Source organism: Artemia sp. Qi Xiang Cuo, unplaced genomic scaffold (genome assembly GCF_049724085.1).
Source record: "Artemia sp. Qi Xiang Cuo unplaced genomic scaffold, ASM4972408v1 HiC_scaffold_22, whole genome shotgun sequence".
NCBI lineage: Eukaryota > Metazoa > Arthropoda > Branchiopoda > Anostraca > Artemiidae > Artemia > Artemia sp. Qi Xiang Cuo.
The window spans coordinates 2,462,513-2,481,704 of record NW_028297431.1 but is presented as its reverse complement, the minus strand read 5'-3'; the positions used below and the strand labels follow the sequence as shown (position 1 = coordinate 2,481,704).

The window sequence follows — 19,192 nt, the reverse complement described above, 5'->3', positions numbered from 1 at the left end:
CCTCTGTCAGGATATAGCAGTGCCGACGAGATACAGCCCTATTTAGCTCCTGTCGTAGCCTTGAAGTATCTTGTGTTTCCTTCTGGCATCCTAACACATCATTCATTGTCTTCGAAGAATAGATCCCAATACAGAAGGAAAAACAGCAAAGAAAATTATTGGGTCCCCCAAAACGGGTCCGGCAAAAGACCAAAAAAACTATTTTTCTTCGGTCGTTTTGTTTTGAAGGGGTATTTGCAGAAACTTGAGAGGGGGCTACTTCGATTGGAAATTAAAAGTCTTTGTGCCTTTTTAAAGGTCAAAATTCTGTGGAGAACATCCAGTCTTCCTCCCGTACCTTTTTCTGCTACCCAGTCCCCTTACAATCCCCGTGATACTGGATCGAGGTTTTCAAATAGTCCCCGTGATACGTGATACTCTTTTGTTCAAAAGAGTCGAAAGGTATAATAAGTGTGGCTCCATGATTGACCTCATCCCCAATGCCCTAGTTATAATGACCGTTAATTATAGTAGAGTTGCTCGTCTGGATTTGCTGGGGCCCCCGTACAAACAGGTTTTTCTAGTAGTTGCAGGTTTTTCTAGTAGTTACAGGTCATGACGCAGTTTCAAAGTTCACTGCCTTTTTGGTGATAAGCTCAAAAAAAACCAGCACGTCTTGTTTCATCGTTATGCAATTATTTTTGTATATAATCAGGTTCCATATTTGATTCTCCATCAGTTTCGAGTCGTGTATACTCGAGATAGCATTTTTTTTAATTACATATAAAAAATTGATAATTCTAAACATTTTATGGTGAGTAAAAAATATTAGCATTATTAAAAATAAATTGTCATTAATTTAATGAAGAAATTCTTTCCTTAAACTAGAACTAGGGGTACTTATGTACTTAGAAGCTTGTTGTTGTTTTTAGGAGTTGAAAAAACCTCTAATTCTCTTATAGGTTTAAATTTACGTTTTTATTTTTTATAAATATCATTGGTCTTTTTAGGGACTTTTTTTTTTTTGAAAAAAAGTGCTTAGCTTTTCGATCGGTAATTTGGTATTTGTATAAAATTTTGTTTTTTTTATTTTTTAATTTTTAAAAAAGGTTCCTTTTTTAACATGTTAATGTGCTTTTTTTTTTTTTTTTTTTTTTTTTTAAATATCAGTGTTTTTTTTTTTTAGGGAGGTTTTTGTAATAACTTAACGTGCAGTCTTCCTTTTTGGTGTGATTTTTTATAAATATAATCGCCATTTTTAAGGATGTTTTTGAAAAATTGATTATCTTTCGATAGGTAATTTGTGATTATAATAAAATTTTTATTATTTTAATGTATTAATTGTTAAAAAATCTTCCTTTTTTATTACATTTCTATTTTTTTTTTTTTATCACTATCTGCGTTTTTTTAGTTGTGTTTTTTTTTGAAAATATTTACTTTAAAGTCTTCATTGAAGAATCTCTTCCGGAAATTTAATGAGTTCAAAAACCTCACCCCCCCATTTCCTCAAAAATAAAATTTTTTACCTTATAACCCTATTTAATAAATAAAAGTGTTATCTATCATTTTTATTTATCTGACATACGTATATCATAAGTGGGATTGACTGAGATATGCTAATTAAATTTCTATTTATGTCTACATTTGATTGAAATCTGATAGTTTTACTTGACTGTCATATGCAATTCTTCTCCATATTGTTTAATAAGGAACGCAAATACTGCTTTTTAAGTTTGAATTTACAAATACAGTCACGGAAGCATGGACGTAGGAGGGGGGAGGGTGGAGGGGGGGGGAGGAGCAGTTTATAAAAGGTTCTCCATCCCACTATAAAAACCTCTGATTTTGAAATCAATATGTCTAACAAAAACTGAATTATTTTCCAAAAAACCCAAAATGCATTTTTGCTACATGCTAATTCTTTTTTTTTTTTTTTTAAAGGAATAAGAGACGTGCAATAATCCACCTTCTGGGAAAAAAGATAGATATGACGAACCTTCATTAATACAGACTACAAGGGCATCTGTTATCAAATTCGCTAGAAAAGTTACTCGCGATCCGGACCATCCATCGAGCACTCAACTTATAGAGAAAGAGCCTTCTGACCACCGCTTGGGCTCCCTGGCAAACCCTCCTCAATTATTAGAAATGAGTTAATATATAGAAGTCCACTCAGACTATTTAAGTATCTACATAATTTTTTTCTATCCTTATTTTCAAAAATAAGACAAAATTTTCTCAGATGCATAGATTTTTAAAAACTTAAAATTTGTTTTTAAGCTATTTAATTTTCTTTCATTAACCAAATTAGCGATATATATAAAGGAGTGCTTATCATGCATTTCTATAACAAAAAAAAAAAAAAACCTTACAACGTAAATTATAACAAAGATGCGTTCTAATACAATATAACTTTTATACAAAAAAAACTAACTATTTGAAAAAAACGAAAGTGAAAACAATTGCTCCTATACAGTTAACGCGCACTTTTAGACTGGTATTTTCGTTCCTAATGCATTTGAATACATCCGCTATACTTATCAGATCTACCACCTCCTTTTAATCAGATTTGAATTCGAAGTAGGGTCGTATGCAAAGTGGACTTTAAATAGCAAGATTTATATCTTCAATAAGCAATTTACACAGGGAAAAAGGTTTTTTGATAATTTACCAATATGTCTTCGCCGCACTGTTAAGAAACATTATTTGAATGAATCTGTTTTTGGCCATTTCATTGAAACACTTAGGTGTTTTTCAAGAAAATAATTTGAGACTATTCTATTTTACAATGTGGTTTGAGTCCTCTCCACCTCACCCGGTTAAAGGGCATCAATCCTCATCGATGGCAGGAAGCCCCCGGTTACAAAGTTGTCTCCGGTAGTGTGGTTTGGGAGGGTGTGGGGGCAAACCCAATTTTAATTGGGTATATTTATTGATACAAACTTTCTTAAAAATTCACATAATTTATTTTTCCAAGTTAGCAAAAAAACATTGGTAAAATACAAAGGAAAATACCAACAGAAAGTAACAACAACACCACCAAGCTCCGACAACTGGAGTTTGTGTCCTTTAACTGAAGCCGAGGAGCAACATATCTTAACACAACCTTCATCCTTATAGAACTGTTCATGTTTCAATTAAATGTCTAAGTAATAATAAAACATACTTTACTGTTAACAATTATTTGATTTTTTATTTAAAAAAAAAAAAAAATTTGGAAATACTAAAAAAATTTTTTATATAAGTATCTGTGTCTTACGTACCCATTATGATATTCATACTAAAATGTAACGACAAAAAAATATTTTTTTTTTTTTTAAAATTTTAAGTTGAAATTATGAAATACATAGGGCAATTTAAATTTTTTTCTTCTTTTAATTGTTCAGGTGGTGGGACAATGAATATGATAAATTGACAAAAGTTTATTAACTATAAAAAAAAAATAATGATTATTTTAATTAAAAATAAAAAACTTTTTTTTTATGAATTTTAAATTATAATAAATACACATGGCACACGTTTGGTAGTTTTAACGGATCATTCAATACCAGCTAATGAAAAACACCGACGAGTGAAGGGCTGACCCTATCTTGATCAAACATAGCCGTTAATAAATCAGTTGGTTTTTTGTTGCAGTTTTTTGTTACTTGTTTTAGCACTTTCGTGTTTTGTTTTTTTTTTGCAACCCCTTAAAAATATAAATTAAATTAGTTATTAAACTTTATTTATAAAAAAAATACGTTAAAAAGTAATATGGTTTTGTAGTGCAGTGAGTTGTTAATATTAGTATTAGTATTTTCTTGTTTTTGAAAGCCATTCATACTATACCTTAAATGCATTCAAATATTTTATTGATAAAACATAGTCGTGATCACATCAGATGGTTTTGTAGTACAGTGAGTTGTTACTAGTAGTAGTATTTTCGTTTTTTTTTTTTGCAAGCCATTCATAATATACCTTAAATGCATTCAGATATTTTATTAATCAAGCATAGTTGTTATAAAAGTAACAAACAATAAATAGTTTGTTACTTACTTAAAATTTTGTCATAATTTCTTGAACGAAATGTCTTTGTTTATCCAGCAGATGAATTCAAGAAAGAATTTGCTACTTACTTACAATTTTTTCATAATTTCTTTAATGAAAATTTCTGTATTGTGTATCCCAGAGGTGACTTCAAGAAAGAATTTATTACTTACTTACAATTTTTTCATAATTTCTTTAATGAAAATTTCTGTATTGTTTATCCAAGAGGGGAATTCACGAAAGATTTTGTTACTTGCTTAAAATAGAAATGTTATAAAGAACAAGGCCGGGTTAAGCTTAAAGATATTTATTGCTTAAATGTATTAACAGGTTTTTTTTTTTAGAAAAAAACAACAACAACAAATGTTTAAACAAAAATAGTACTTAGAGTTCACTCTTAAACAACCACACACGATGGTCCCATGATGTAGGATAGTTTTTAACATGTCTTATGGATTTTTCACGATCAGGTATATTCTTAGGTATCCACTGTGCGAAGAACCTAACCTCGTCTTCAGGACGGTGATAGCCCCCTTCAAATTTAGGACACTTAAACTCTTCTAGATTGAAAAGTGGAATCCTAGGGTCACACTTTTGAATTAAAACATTATCTGTAGGTACATTGCCCTTTACGTAGAGCGCTTCAACTCCGAAAAAGCTGCAAATTCCACTGACTTCCTCCTGGACATTTCTCAGTTCCTGACCAGTATTATTAAGTGGTGTAATCGCTCTATCATAGAATCCCAGTCTGTTTATATAACGTAATGTAGTACTCCACAAGCTCTTATCATACTCAAACAGATTATAGTTCACTATCCAATGATAACAGTCAATTTCTTTGAGATCCATAGACAATAATAAAAAAGCACATTCGAATATAACACCGCAAGATGATTTTTCAAACTGATAAATTCGGTGTCAAACAGTCCTATCATCTTGGAACTGAATGTATATCATCCCATTCTTAAGGTATTTTATACCTTATATCTTGGAAATTAAGTCTCTCTTTTCTTATCAGATTCAAACGCTTAATACCCACAAGCATATACGAGTCAAATTTCATCTTAAAGTGCAAACGTATCTGATAGAATAATTTAAGTCTTATGATCAATTTCATAAAACCTATAATTTTCACCTTTTTTCTCCATTAAGCATCAATTACTTCAAGAAATTAATTCCACATTTTTGCAGATAGGAGCTTGAAACTTCCGAAGTAGGGTTATTGGTTTTTAGAGTTTCGGTTACTATTGAGTCGTGTCGCTCCTTACTTACAGTTCGTTAGCACAAACACAAAAATGTTATCACTCTTAACATTTAAATCTTGGCAAATCCAAAACACCAGTGCAGTGAATTTTGCAAGTGCATTTAGGTGTTAAATTCCAATTAATAGGCACATAACGTATCTAAAACATAAAAGTGTTTTTTGACTATATTTTATATAATTTAGTCTTAAAAATAGGACTTCACACTTAAAAATTTCTATTAAGAGCTTTTTTTTTTCCGTTTTTATTTCAGACAATTGTGTTTTACAAAAAAATAATGGAATTATTTACTGATCTTCATTTGTTGTTATTTTAAAAGTTCTGCTTTTTTTTCAGTCAAATGTGGAGCTCCCACAAAAAATACTAGAAGGAAACTACAGTTCATAAGTCCCAGAATTTTTTTTTTTTAGTGTCTTTGAACATTTTTATATTATGTTTGGAAAATATAAATTTTAAAGAAATTATTTAAAATTAATTCTTACATGTCATACTAAATTTTTAAATTTTATTATTAAAGGACCATATTTTCATCCCATTCTTAAGGTATTTTATACCTTATATCTTTTTTTCCGCTTTTATTTCAGCCAATTGTGTTTAACAAAAAAATAATGGAATTATTTACTGATCTTCAGTTGTTGTGATTTTAAAAGTTCTGCTTTTGTTTAACCCAATCGTGTATCTCCCCCAAAAATACTTTTCAGACAATCAACTTCAGACTAACAAGAATTTTTTTTTAACTGAAGTGGAAAATTTTGATATTATTTTGGGAAAATAGAATTGATCAATAACTTATTTCATTTTATTAATGAAATTGAAATAAGTTATTGATCAACTATAGTTTTCACCAAAATTAATACTTAGAACGAATGAGACATTATTACGTATAACGAAGGGAAATCTCCCCCTTTTTAGTCTGTTAATCTAGGTTCACTTAGACGCGCGTCTAAGTGAACCTAGATTAACCCTTGATTGGGGGGGATCCTCTTCGTATACGTAATAATTGTCAGTTCTAAGCTTTTATAAGTTACATCACTTAATATCAGTTGAAATAACTTTCATTAATTTATTGTATTATCGTTTTCAAATAATGCCAGTAAATCTGGACTCAATATCCACGGAAAAATCCCTCCCTACACTGCAAAAGGAGAAAAGTTAGTCTGAAGTTGATTGTCTGAACTTTGATTCGAATTTTTTCAGTGAAGATGACACGATTAGCTGAAACAATTCTATTGTGTTCGTGGTAACGAACTGTCAGTAAGGATCGACACAGTTCAATAGTTCAGAATTTTTCTCAAAGAGATGAAAGATTTGAAGTTCTGTCTCACAAATATTTTCCTGGAGGAAGAATACATGATTCAACTGATACAAAATTCATGAACTTTTAAGATCACAATTACCGAAGATCAGTAGATAATTCCATTATTTTTCTATCGTAAACACAATTGGCTGAAATAAAAAGCGGAAAAAAAAGCTCTTAATAGAACTTTTTTAAGTGTGAAGTCCTATTTTTCAGACTAAATTATAGAAAATATAGTCAAAACACACTTTTCAGTTTTAGATACGTTACGTGCCTATTAATTGGAATTTAACACCTAAACGCACTTGCGAAAATCACTGCAATTTAAATGTTAATAGTGATAACATTTTTGTGTTTGTGCTAACGAACTGTAAGTAAGGAGTGACACGACTCAATAGTAACCGAAACTCTAAAAACCAATAACCCTACTTCGGAAGTTTCAAGCTCCTATCTGCAAAAAATGTGGAATTAATTTATGAAGTAATTGATGCTTAATGGAGAAAAAGGTGAAAATTATAGGTTTTATGAAATTGATCATAAGACTTAAATTATTCTATCAGATACTTTGGCACTTTAAGATGAAATTTGACACGCATATGCATGTGGGCATTAAGACTTTGAATCTGATAAGAAGAGAGAGAGACTTAATTTCCAAGATATAAGGTATAAATTACCTTAAGAATGGGATGATATACATTCAGTTCCAAGATGATAGGACTGTTAGACACCGAATTTATCAGTTTGAAAAAATCATCTTTGTTAATAACCAGAACCAACTTTAAGAAAAATTATAAAAAAAGTGAAACTTTTGATCTTTATGGAAAATAATCAAACTCATAGTGTTAAATTTTCTATCTTTCAGTTAAATCTTTGGAATAGGACTTTAAATTTCTTATTTTATGCGGGGACTTTAAAACTGAAGTGGAATATTTTTATTTTCTCTGGAGAAATTAGAATTGAAGTGTGACCTTTGTTAAAGTTCAGAATAGAACTTGAACTTTTCTTCAATATGTCGATACAATTTTAATTGAACTAGAACTTTTTATCTTCCGGGAAAATATTAACAAGTATGGTATTACTCTTTCTATATAACATGTATAAATTTAGAATTTAAATTTAAATTTATTTATTTCCTTTTGAAATTTAGAGGTACAGTGGAAGATTTTAATTTTATATGGTGAAAATAGATCTGAATTGTGTTCTGTAGTAAAATTAAGATGAGAACTTGAACTTTTCTTCACATCGTTGAGTAAATTTTAAATTTAACTAGAACTTTTTATCTTACGGGAAAATATTCACAAGTATAGTATTACTTTTTCGATCTTCCACCGAAAAACTTAGAATTGAACTTTAAATTTCTTTATGTCTTTGTGAAACAAAGAACTTATGTGGAAGATTTTTGTTTTCTCTGGAGAAATTAGAATTGAATTGTGTTCTTTAGTAAAGTTCAGAAGAGAACTTGACCTTTTCTTCACTTCGTTGAGGAAATTGTAAATTGAACTAGAACTTTTTATCTTCAGGGAAAAAATTCACAAGTATGGTATTACTTTTTCTATCTTCCACCAAAAATTAGAATTAAACTTTAACGTTCCTTATGTCTGTGTGAAAAAAAGAACTGAAGTGTAAGATTTTTATTTTCTCTTGAGAAATTATAATTGAATTGTGTTCTTTGGTAAAGTTCAGAAGAGAACTTGAACTTTTTTCACTTATTTGAGAAAATTTTAAATTGAAATAGAACTTTTCATCTTCCATGAAAATATTCACAAGTATGGTATTACTTTTTCTATCTTCCACCGAAAAATTTAGAAATGAACTTTAAATTTCTTTATGTCATTGTGAAATAAAGAACTTAAGTGGAAGATTTTTATTTTCTTTGGTGAAATTAGAATTGAATTGTGTTCTTTAGTAAAATTCAGAAGAGAACTTGATTGTGTATCTCAGAGGTGACTTCAAGAAAGAATTTATTACTTACTTACAATTTTTTCATAATTTCTTTAATGAAAATTTCTGTATTGTGTATCCAAGAGGTGACTTCAGGAAAGAGTTTGTTACTTGCTTAAAATATAAATATTCTAAATAAAAGTACGGGTTTAAGATTAAATATATTTATTGATTAAATTTATTAAAATATTTTTTTTTTTAGAAAAAAAAAACAACAACAACAAATGTTTAAACAAAAAAAGTACTTATAGTTAAATCTTAAAAAACCACAAACGATGGTCCCAGGAGGTAGGATAGTTTTTAACATGTGTTATGGATTTTTAACGATCCGGTATATTCTTAGGTATCCACTGTGCGAAGAACCTAACCTCGTCTTCAGGACGGTGATAGCCCCCTTCAAATTTAGGACACTTAAACTCTTCTAGATTGAAAAGTGGAATCCTAGGGTCACACTTTTGAATTAAAACTTTATCTGTAGGTACATTGCCCTTTACGTAGAGCGCTTCAACTCCGAAAAAGCTGCAAATTTCACCGACTTCCTCCTGGACATTTCTCAGTTCCTGACCAGTATTATTAAGTGGTGTAATCGCTCTATCATAGAATCCCAGTCTGTTTATATAACGTAATGTAGTACTCCACAAGCTTTTATCATAATCAAACAGATTATAGTTCCCTAACCAATGATAACAGTCAATTTCTTCGAGATCCATAGACAATAATAAAAAAGCACATTCGAATATAACACCGCAAGATGATTTTTTCAAACTGATAAATTCGGTGTCAAACAGTCATATCATCTTGGAACTGAATGTATATCATCCCATTCTTAAGGTATTTTATACCTTATATCTTGGAAATTAAGTCTCTCTCTTCTTATCAGATTCAAACGCTTAATACCCGCAAGCATATGCGAGTCAAATTTCATCTTAAAGTGCCAACGTATCTGATAGAAAAATTTAAGTCTTATGATCAATTTCATAAAACCTATAATTTTCACCTTTTTTCTCCATTAAGCATCAATTACTTCAAGAAATTAATTCCACATTTTTGCAGATAGGAGCTTGAAACTTCCGAAGTAGGGCTATTGGTTTTTAGAGTTTCGGTTACTATTGAGTCGTGTCGCTCCTTACTTACAGTTCGTTAGCACAAACACAAAAATGTTATCACTCTTAACATTTAAATTGCAGTGATTTTTGCAAGTGCGTTTAGGTGTTAAATTCCAATTAATAGGCACGTAACGTATCTAAAACAGAAAAGTGTTTTTTGACTATATTTTATATAATTTAGTCTGAAAAATAGGAATTCACACTTAAAAATTTCTATTAAGAGCTTTTTTTCCGCTTTTATTTCAGCCAATTGTGTTTAACAAAAAAAAAATTGAATTATTTACTGATCTTCAGTTGTTTTTATTTTAAAATTTCTTCTTTTTTTTCATTCAATAGTTTATCTCCCACAAAAAATACTTTTCAGACAAACCAAGTAAGAATAACCAGAATTTTTTTTTTTTAATTAATTTGAAAATTTTTATATTATTTCTGTAAAATATAATTGATAAATAAATTATTTCATTTTCATTAACTTTGTATCTTTAAAAAGTATAAATGCCACAAAAAGGTATTTTTCAAAAATAGGGGGCAATTGCTCCTTAAATAACAAGGTTAATCAAGACTAGCCATCCCTCCTGCTTAATATGTATGATTAATTCTAAAAATTTTTATTATAAAATATAACAATACAAAAAAAAGGTATTTTTTTTTTTTTTTAAATAGGTTTAACTGTCCCCTTATAAATAAAGTTTACAAAATAATCTAATAAGATAATTATTCCTACAGATAAAATTCTATTCAAGTTACAAAAATTATTTTATTCATGTATAAAACAGGAATAGGTTATCAAATAGGGGGGGCACTTGCACAAAAAAATCAAATAATCTAATTCGGAATATATGTAATTAGCTTTTAAAATTCATTTTTTTTAAAAAATATAAATACCACAAAAATTTATTTTTTCAAAAATATTAGGGGGGGCACGTTATACTTCATTATCATTTGTAACCACTCCTATACTAAGATCCTGATTACAATCGCTTCAATTATTGAACTTTGTATTTTTTAAAAGTATAAACCTCATATGTCGGTGGTTGATGATGCTACCTTCTCAATAATCCGTATTTTCCTGTGTCTTTCCCCAAGAAGAACTTTTTTCTCCATTCATACCAACAGTTAAAGTGCAATTAAAATGTTGGATGCTCCTTTTTTTTTAGAGCCCCCCCTCCCCTCCCCCTCTCCCGGGGGAGACCCTTGGGACCCAGGGGCTTCCTTCGATGTAGGAGGATCGATACCCTATCGAGTTAGGGGGGTGGGTTATTGGACTTCGCAACACTTTTCAAATAGAACAAGCTCACAGTCTTTCTCAAAAACATCTCCGTTTTTCAATGAAATGACTAAACACGCATTCACCCAAATACAGCTTCTGAACATTAACGCGAAGACATATATGGAAATGATCAAAAAACCTTGTTCACTGTGGAAATTGCTTATTGAAGATATAGATCATGCTATTTAAAGTCCGCTTTGCATACGACCCGACTTAGAATTAATGTTGTATTAAAAGCAGTGATAGATCTGATAAGTATAGCGGATGTATTCAAATACAGTAGGAATGAAAATATCAGTATAAAGTTGTGCTTTAACTTTATAGGATAAATTTTTTTCAATTTGGTTTTTTTCAAATTTTTAGTTTTTTTGTCTAAACTTATTATTGCATTATAATTAATATTTGTTATTATTTAATTTTTCTTGTTTTTTTTTTTTGTTATAGAAATTAATTAAAATAATTAATTTTTAGACACCGCTAATTTTTTTAATTAAATAAAATGAAAGCTATTAAAAAAAAATTATATTTTTCTAAAAATCTATTAGAATTATTTAATTTTTTCTTATTTTTTTAAAATGTTTGGAGAAACAAAAAAAATATGTCAATAAATAAAAAATAAAACTTTACTATTATTTACTAAATAATGTTTTATACGTTAGTTTTGGATATTTCACTATCTAAAGGATTGTGATATGAGTTATTATATAAGTCAGTCCACTCCATTTTCAAGTTTCTGTACAGCTGATATGTAGCTAACACTGTGGTCAGAGGTCCATGTCATTAAAAGATTCTCAGTCATGGTCTGGTATTGTGTAGTTCTAGTATCGAATTTGATAACTGAAGGTATTGTAGCTTGAATTAGTACACCTTCGCTATATCGTGCCCTCTTTTCAGAAGGGGGTATTGAATTTTTCCACTTCATTGAAAAAAAAATGCTTTTTTGGTTTGGTAAAAAATTTATTTTTTTTTTTTTCATTTAAAGTTTTTCAAAACATTTTTTTTTTTCAATATAGCTAAGCACTTTTTTTCAAAAACATACCTAAAAAGTTTAACTGATCATGATAAAAATCACACCGTAAATGCAGACTGGTCAGGAAATATTTTCAAAAAAAACATCCCTAAAAAACCACTGATCGTGATAAAAAAAATCACACTGTAATAAAAAAGTAATCTTTTTTAAAAATTCATAAATTAAAATATTAAAATTTTTTTTATAATAAAAATTTAACGATATAAATATAAGAACTTTTTTTTTCAAAAAAAAAAATAAAAATGAAAAGTTTATTTATAAAAAAATAACCAATAACCTGAAGCCGTGAAGTTATTTTTTTAAAAAAAAATCAATAAAAAAAAAAAAACACTGTAATTGATAAAAAAAAAAGCCCATTTAAATTAAAAAAAATTTAGCATTTTTAAAAAAAAAAAAATTAAAAAATCATAATTTTATTCTAATCTCAAATTAACGATAGAAAAGCTAATAACTTTTTTTTCAAAAAAAAATATAAAATACAAATTTACCATGATAAAAAAAAAATCACACTTAAAATGAAGACTGGCCTGGAATTATTTTAAAAAACATTCATAGAAAAAAAAACCACTTATATTTATAAAAAATTAATATTTTGTAAAAATTAATACATTAAAAAATAAACATTTTATTATCACCAAAAATTACCAATCTAAAATATAATCACTTTTTTTTTTTCAAAAAAACATCTAACATAAAAGTGATCTTGATATAAAATCACACCGTAAATTTCAACCTATAAGAGACTTAGAGGTTTTTTCAACTCCTAAAAACAACAAGATTCTAAGTGTATAAGTATCCCTTAGTTCTAGTGTAAGGAAAGAATTTCTTCATTAAATTAATGAAAATTTCTTTTTAATAATGATAATTTTTTTTACTCACCTTAAAAAAGATATAATTATCCATTTTTTATATTTAATTAAAAAAATTTCTATCTCGAATAAAAACGACTCGAAACTGATGGAGAATCAAATATGAAACCTTAGTATATACAGAAAATAATAGGCGAGTAAAAAATAAGATACCCCTTTTTTTTGAAATAAAAAAAAAAGACATTGAAATTTGAAATTTAGACGGTCAGCTAGTGTAAAGACCCATATACATGCTTGTAAGAAAATGATCCTCGTAACCGTCAAATTCGTTGAAAGCTTAAACACATAACTATGCCTTCAGGCGTAAGTTCGCATTTAGGTTTTCAAGTGCCTATGGCCTTACTACTAGTCACTATCAGGCCTACCACCGAAAATAGTATTTCTGCGGTCACACGAGTCGCAGGAATAGAAAATAACTTGCTGGCAAGTGCGGTGACGTTCGAAACTTCATCCCGATTGTGTCTTCGGAACAGAAGAACGTTGCCGTCACCGTCGTCTTTGGTTTCTTCCTATGTCTTTAAAAGGATGAAGTATAGGGCAACTTGATTCCTGATTGGTACCAGCTTTTCCCAACTCGCTTCTCTTTTTTAGACAACCTCCTTAGTCTCTCTTTCAGCCTTATTTTATCTTCAATGTTTCTTCTAACTAAAAAATCTCAAAGAAAATAATATTTAACAGGACCTCTTTTCAACACCACACACCAGGTAGAGGTCAAGGCGCGTTTTATTTGATATAAATATCGCCATTATCCACTAATCCTCTGCTTAATTTTCATTAAGAATAATTATTGAAAATTTCAATGATTGTTTTTAAGGAAAACTGACTAAAAACAAGTTCTTACTAAGCCAAATTTAATGAATGTATATTAATGATTATCCTCCTATAATAATAATCGATGCTTGATAGTGCGCGTGCAGCGGTAGCCGCACGCGCCAAAATTTTTTTGACCATTTAGTAAAAACAGATGCGATTTAGTAAATTTTTCGAGACCTGGGGGGCAACCCTGGGAGGGCTACAGGAACGATCCTACCCTCTATCGAGTTCTTCATAAAAGGTAAAAGGGTGATTTTATGGAAACTATTAACTTGAAAATCATTTCTCAGCAACTGCTTTCGGGCAATATGTTGTAAGAATACAAGGTTAAAATGCAATTTTAGCCCCTCATTTGTATGAAAATTGTCACTTGGAATCAATTTCAAGCGGTACCATAAATGGTTATAAATGGCCGAAACGACTTTTGTTGGCCTGTAGTAAAATGTTTCTGTAGTAATATATGTTACTCCAAACAATTTCTTCAGGTACTGTCAGGAGCAGTGATGCCAAACATGGTACAATTGTACCATTTTGGTACATTTCATCTCTACTGGTACAATTTAGTACAATCCCATAAAATATGGTACATTTCACAAAATTATGGTACAATGTGGTACAATTCAGTATTTTTGTACCTATGTCTGTATTCTAATATTTTATTTCACCCTGATCTGTTCGGCATAGTCAAGATAAGGGACAGACAAGCAGTGACCTATTTTCCTTTTTTCGTAAACAGACGCTTCACTTCCGGTGTTCAAAGGTCAACAAAAACATCTTTCTGTGTATCAATATCAAGTTTACCGATTGAAAATGAAGCTATAATGGCACTTGGATTCGTGATGGTTGGGAATCTAGTGGAATAAAAACAAAATCCAACCACCCAAGTGTGAATCTCCTCAGCTTGAAAATTTTTATTAAGGAAAAAGGAGCCTGCTGAGAGAAATTTAATAAATTAAGGCGATCTAGCTCAACTACATATATATATATATATATATATATATATATATATATATATATATATATATATATATATATATATATATATATATATATATATATATATATATATATATATATATATATATATATATATATATATATATATATATATATATATATATATATATATATATATATATATATATATATATATATATATATATATATATATATATATATATATATATATATATATATATATATATATATATATATATATATATATATATATATATATATGCAGTTGAGCTATATCGCCTTATTTTAAATTTCTTCTTACTTTTAATTTCTCTTAGCAGGCTCCTTTGTCCGTAATAAAAATTTTCAAACTAAGGCGATTCACCTTGGGTGGTTGGCTTTTGTTGTTATTCCACTATATTCCCAACCATCACGAATCCAAGTGTCATTATAGCTTCGTTGTCAATCGGTAAGACTTGATGTTGATACACAGAAAGATGTTTTTGTCGATCTTTGGACACCGGAAGTGAAGTGTCAGTTAACGAAAGAAGGAAAATAGGCGACTGCTTGTCTGTCCATTATCTTGACTATGCCGAACAGATCAGGGTGAAACAAAATATTTGTAGGTCAAAGAATGTAGACATAGTTACAAAAATACTGAATTGAACCACATTGTACCATATTTTTGTATAATGTACCATATTTTATGGGATTGTACTAAATTGTACCAGTAAGGGTGAAATGTACCCAAATGGTACAATTGTACCACGTTTGGCATCACTGCATTCCATGCCTTTTTTTATGCTGATTACGAATATAACAATCATTTCTATCGTAATTGAATTTTAGCCCACCCCCCCCTATATAGGTCAATTCAGGATATATATTTGCACATGTGGGGGTGGGGGTTAGGTTAGGGGGGGGGGCTGAAATACATTTCCGATAGAAATGATTGTTATATTCGTAATCAGCATAAAAAAGGCATCGAATGGTGTATTCACTTTATTCCTAACTCAATAATATGATTTGGTAAAAATTTACCTTGCATTATACTGCCATTCCCCATGATTGGGTTCACTATGGGCTATTTAAGGCTATTTGTTTTTTCTCAAAATGATAAAATTGTACAATATTACCTAAGTTTTGATTGGAAATAAGTACAAAAATATTACAAGCATAGATGATCTGCAAAGTTTTGTCTATAGCATAGGCAATAGGTTATACATTTTAAATTATTTTTTTACAACAACACTTTATTTACATTTCCAAAATGTGAAAATTATATTAATGGAATTCACAACAGACAGCGTATTCACAGTAGACTACAGTAATATTTTCTGTGGCGTTGAAATATAATTGTATGGAATTGTTGACACAGAAAGATATATCAACTACCAAACATTGATAAGAATTTAAATGAAGGATAAAACCATTTAGTACAAAGATTTGAATGAGTTAGAATTAATTTTTGGTCATTAGATCTATGTAATGTGTGATCTTTAAGAACTTTGTCAGAAAGGAAGGAAAAATGTCATAGAAAAATATAAACTTTGAAAAAAGGAAAAAAAGAGAATAGTAAATACAATGTCCTCATTACCCAAACACCTGTGTGTTGATGATGTTTTCAAGTAAAAGTTGATTTTGACTAACTTTAGTTGGACCCAAAGAAACATTAAAATTTGATGCAAACACAACAAATTGTATTGTATTTTAATGCTTCCAATCAGGACACTGAATATGCATGGTTTTTTGGAGCATGACCAACAGGTTTTAAGTGACATTCAACTTTGAAAAACAAATGTAAAATACAGTAGTCTATTGAGTATTTATGCATTGAAGTAATATAGTAGTAAAGAATTGATATTAATTCAGTTAGTAACCTAAACAAATGGTTTATAATTGGGTGTAGACAAAGTACTTGTTTCAATAAATTTGATTTAAAGCACAGTAAATTTTACTTCTTTTCTAAGTGATCCTTGACTTTCTATGGTCCAAAAAATTCTTTTTTTGTTGATCCAAAGAATTAATCAGATTTGGAGTTCTTTCTATTGAGGAGAAAAATTAACTAAATCTCCACAGACTATTTTACAAATAAGCTGCAATAAAAATTGGGCTATAAAATGAGTATGTTTAAAGTTTAAAAATTGCAAAATTTAGTCATCATTGTGGTTTTTTCTAGTTAATGAGATTATGACAAGATGGGGGAGCTTGAGAACCTGAGAGACCACTATGTCCATCTAAAGAAAAAAGGGATATCTACAAGTGGATCTGGTGCTAATGTAAGCTTAAAGCCAGAAGACCAAAAGCTTGTACAAAGAATGAACTTACTTTCTGAGCATATAATTGAAAGGAACCGTGAGACAAAAGGGAACACTGTTCAAGATGAGGATATATCAGTGTAAATTTATTCAGAGTGTGCAGGGTGTGTCTCTAGTGAGAATCCCTTGAACTACACAACAAGTATTTTCGCCAAATCTCCTGATCAAGATGTTTCACATGCTGCAGTTAGCAGCCAACAATATAACTATGATGAAGTGAATGTTGCTTATTATATTACCATTCGCGAATAAATTTTCATTAACAATAAAACATATATCAAAATATCCAAAGATTATAGTTGTAAACAAATATATACAACAACCCGCGAAAATAAAATTCATAATTGAAAAAAAAACAAAAAAACAGCGATGACAAGAATTATATGGATTTGTAATTATATACAATAAATTTTATATCATATGAATAAAGTACCAGATGATTCAAAATTAGAGTTGCAGATGGAGATCATGAAGGCAATAAAAATTACTTTAATCATTCAGTTTATTTTTAGTTTTATATACGAACTTAATAAAGATTTTTTTATCCCTTTAATTTAAGAATTAAATTATATGATCAAAATTGCTAGTAGTTCTAAAAAAAACTAAATATTTTATCAATATAAATAACTAAACATAATAAAACTAGTACCAGAGGAAAAAGATTATATGAGAAAATAGTTTTGACATTTCTATTGCTTTGTTTTGAAATGTAGTAACTGGTTTTAGATTTATTTGAAAAAAATCTCATAGCTATAATTATTGGACTTAATTCTATGGGATGTGAAAAACAAGGTAAAGAGACGCTTTTTACCATAAAGTTATTGAAAATATGTAAAAAGACATGCCTGCCATGAAACTGAAACTAACAAAAATAAATAAAGAGATTTAGAGAAATAAAGAAATTTGGAAACTGCCATTCAGTGTCCTTTCCGTTTGACAGTTTTAACTTCTAGAAGTTTAACGTTGGACTGGGATACCCACATGTATGAATAAATATCAAACTACAGCCCAGAGTAAACAAAAGTTAAAACAAGAGTTGAGAAAAAAAAACCTAGTGAAAAAAATGCAATATGACAAAGATTAATGAATTTTAACTTTTATTTTGGTCATTCTTAAAATTAAGAGTTACTTTCGAAAAGACATCTTTGTTGATTAAAAAAAAAGCCTGAAGCCCCTCTAAAATGGCATCTAACCAAAATGAAGTGTACCGTTGGAATCAGTAGTGTCAAAAACCTAGAATAGGGAAATTACAGCCCCCTTCCTTGTTGAATAATTTTCTTAATAATCAGCATCTTAATAATTAGAAAATGTGTAATTAAAGTTTAAGAGAGTATTTTTCACAATCCATGTAAATTTTATGGAGTTCAGGGCGTGGCCTATGCCGGGCGTTGGTCCTTCTTCAGCTAATTATCTGTAATATGACTTTTTGATTTAACAAAGAATAAGTCCATTTTAGTTTATCATAAATTCTAATATTTTTATTTTGTTAAAACTCTTTTTATGTGTTTCTATTTACAAATGTTTATTTTGTTAAGAGATCTGCTTAGAAAAACTAGTTATATATCCACGTTTTAAGCCACAAAGGAGCAACCCAAAAATAATTTAATTCAGAGAGAGAAGAGTTTATTTGAGAGGATATTAGTGGAGAAAAAATGAGTGGTGCATTTACACTATTGGAGATTAACGATGGAACCGACAGCAGCAGCAGCAACGATATACGAGTACCTAATGTAGCCGTGGAACTAACCGCTGGCTGTAGACTATGTCTTGAATGGGACATTATGTATGCGAGATACGTGATATCATTAAGCAAATTTAAGCAGGAGGAGCAACTATGATTTTCTGGAAAAGTGAATATTCTCCATATAAATAAACTTCGGTCAGCATTAGATGTTCTATCTAAATATTTTTATGAGAACAAAAGGCATCATTTAATATTATTATTGTATTTTGTTTAAATAAAAAAGTTTAAAACACTATGGTATTTTTTTTTCTTTCTATAGTATTATATCTTATATTTTATAGTGGGGAAAAAAGAAATTCTGAATAGTCGTTATTGTGGGTTGTGAGTTTAGTTACTCTAAAAATGTATATATTTTTGTCATAGCGAGTCATGAAGACTCTAATTCATATGGAAAAACATTTGATTCTAGATGATGATTTTCTAGAGTTGTCTATTCAAAGGAAGATATTTTCTCAAGGAATGCTTGTCGATATAATGAAAACTGATTCTCCATCATTAGACTATTGTATGAACCTTCGAGATCTTGGACCAAATGCATTTACATAGTTTATTGATATATTGCTTACGACGCGACAAAATG

At 29.3% G+C, this 19,192-nt stretch overlaps 1 protein-coding gene across 1 annotated transcript in view; it reads left to right on the top strand.

Annotated features, from left to right (window-relative positions):
* LOC148939049 (uncharacterized) overlaps positions 1 to 16,952 on the top strand; it is an 85,439-nt gene extending 68,487 nt beyond the window's left edge. Inside the window, exon 5 of the mRNA XM_089107351.1 lies at positions 16,749 to 16,952. Within this exon, the coding sequence (XP_088963477.1) occupies positions 16,749 to 16,952 (204 nt within the window). The remainder of the gene's footprint in view (positions 1 to 16,748) is intronic.
* Positions 16,953 to 19,192: the final 2,240 nt, after the last annotated feature.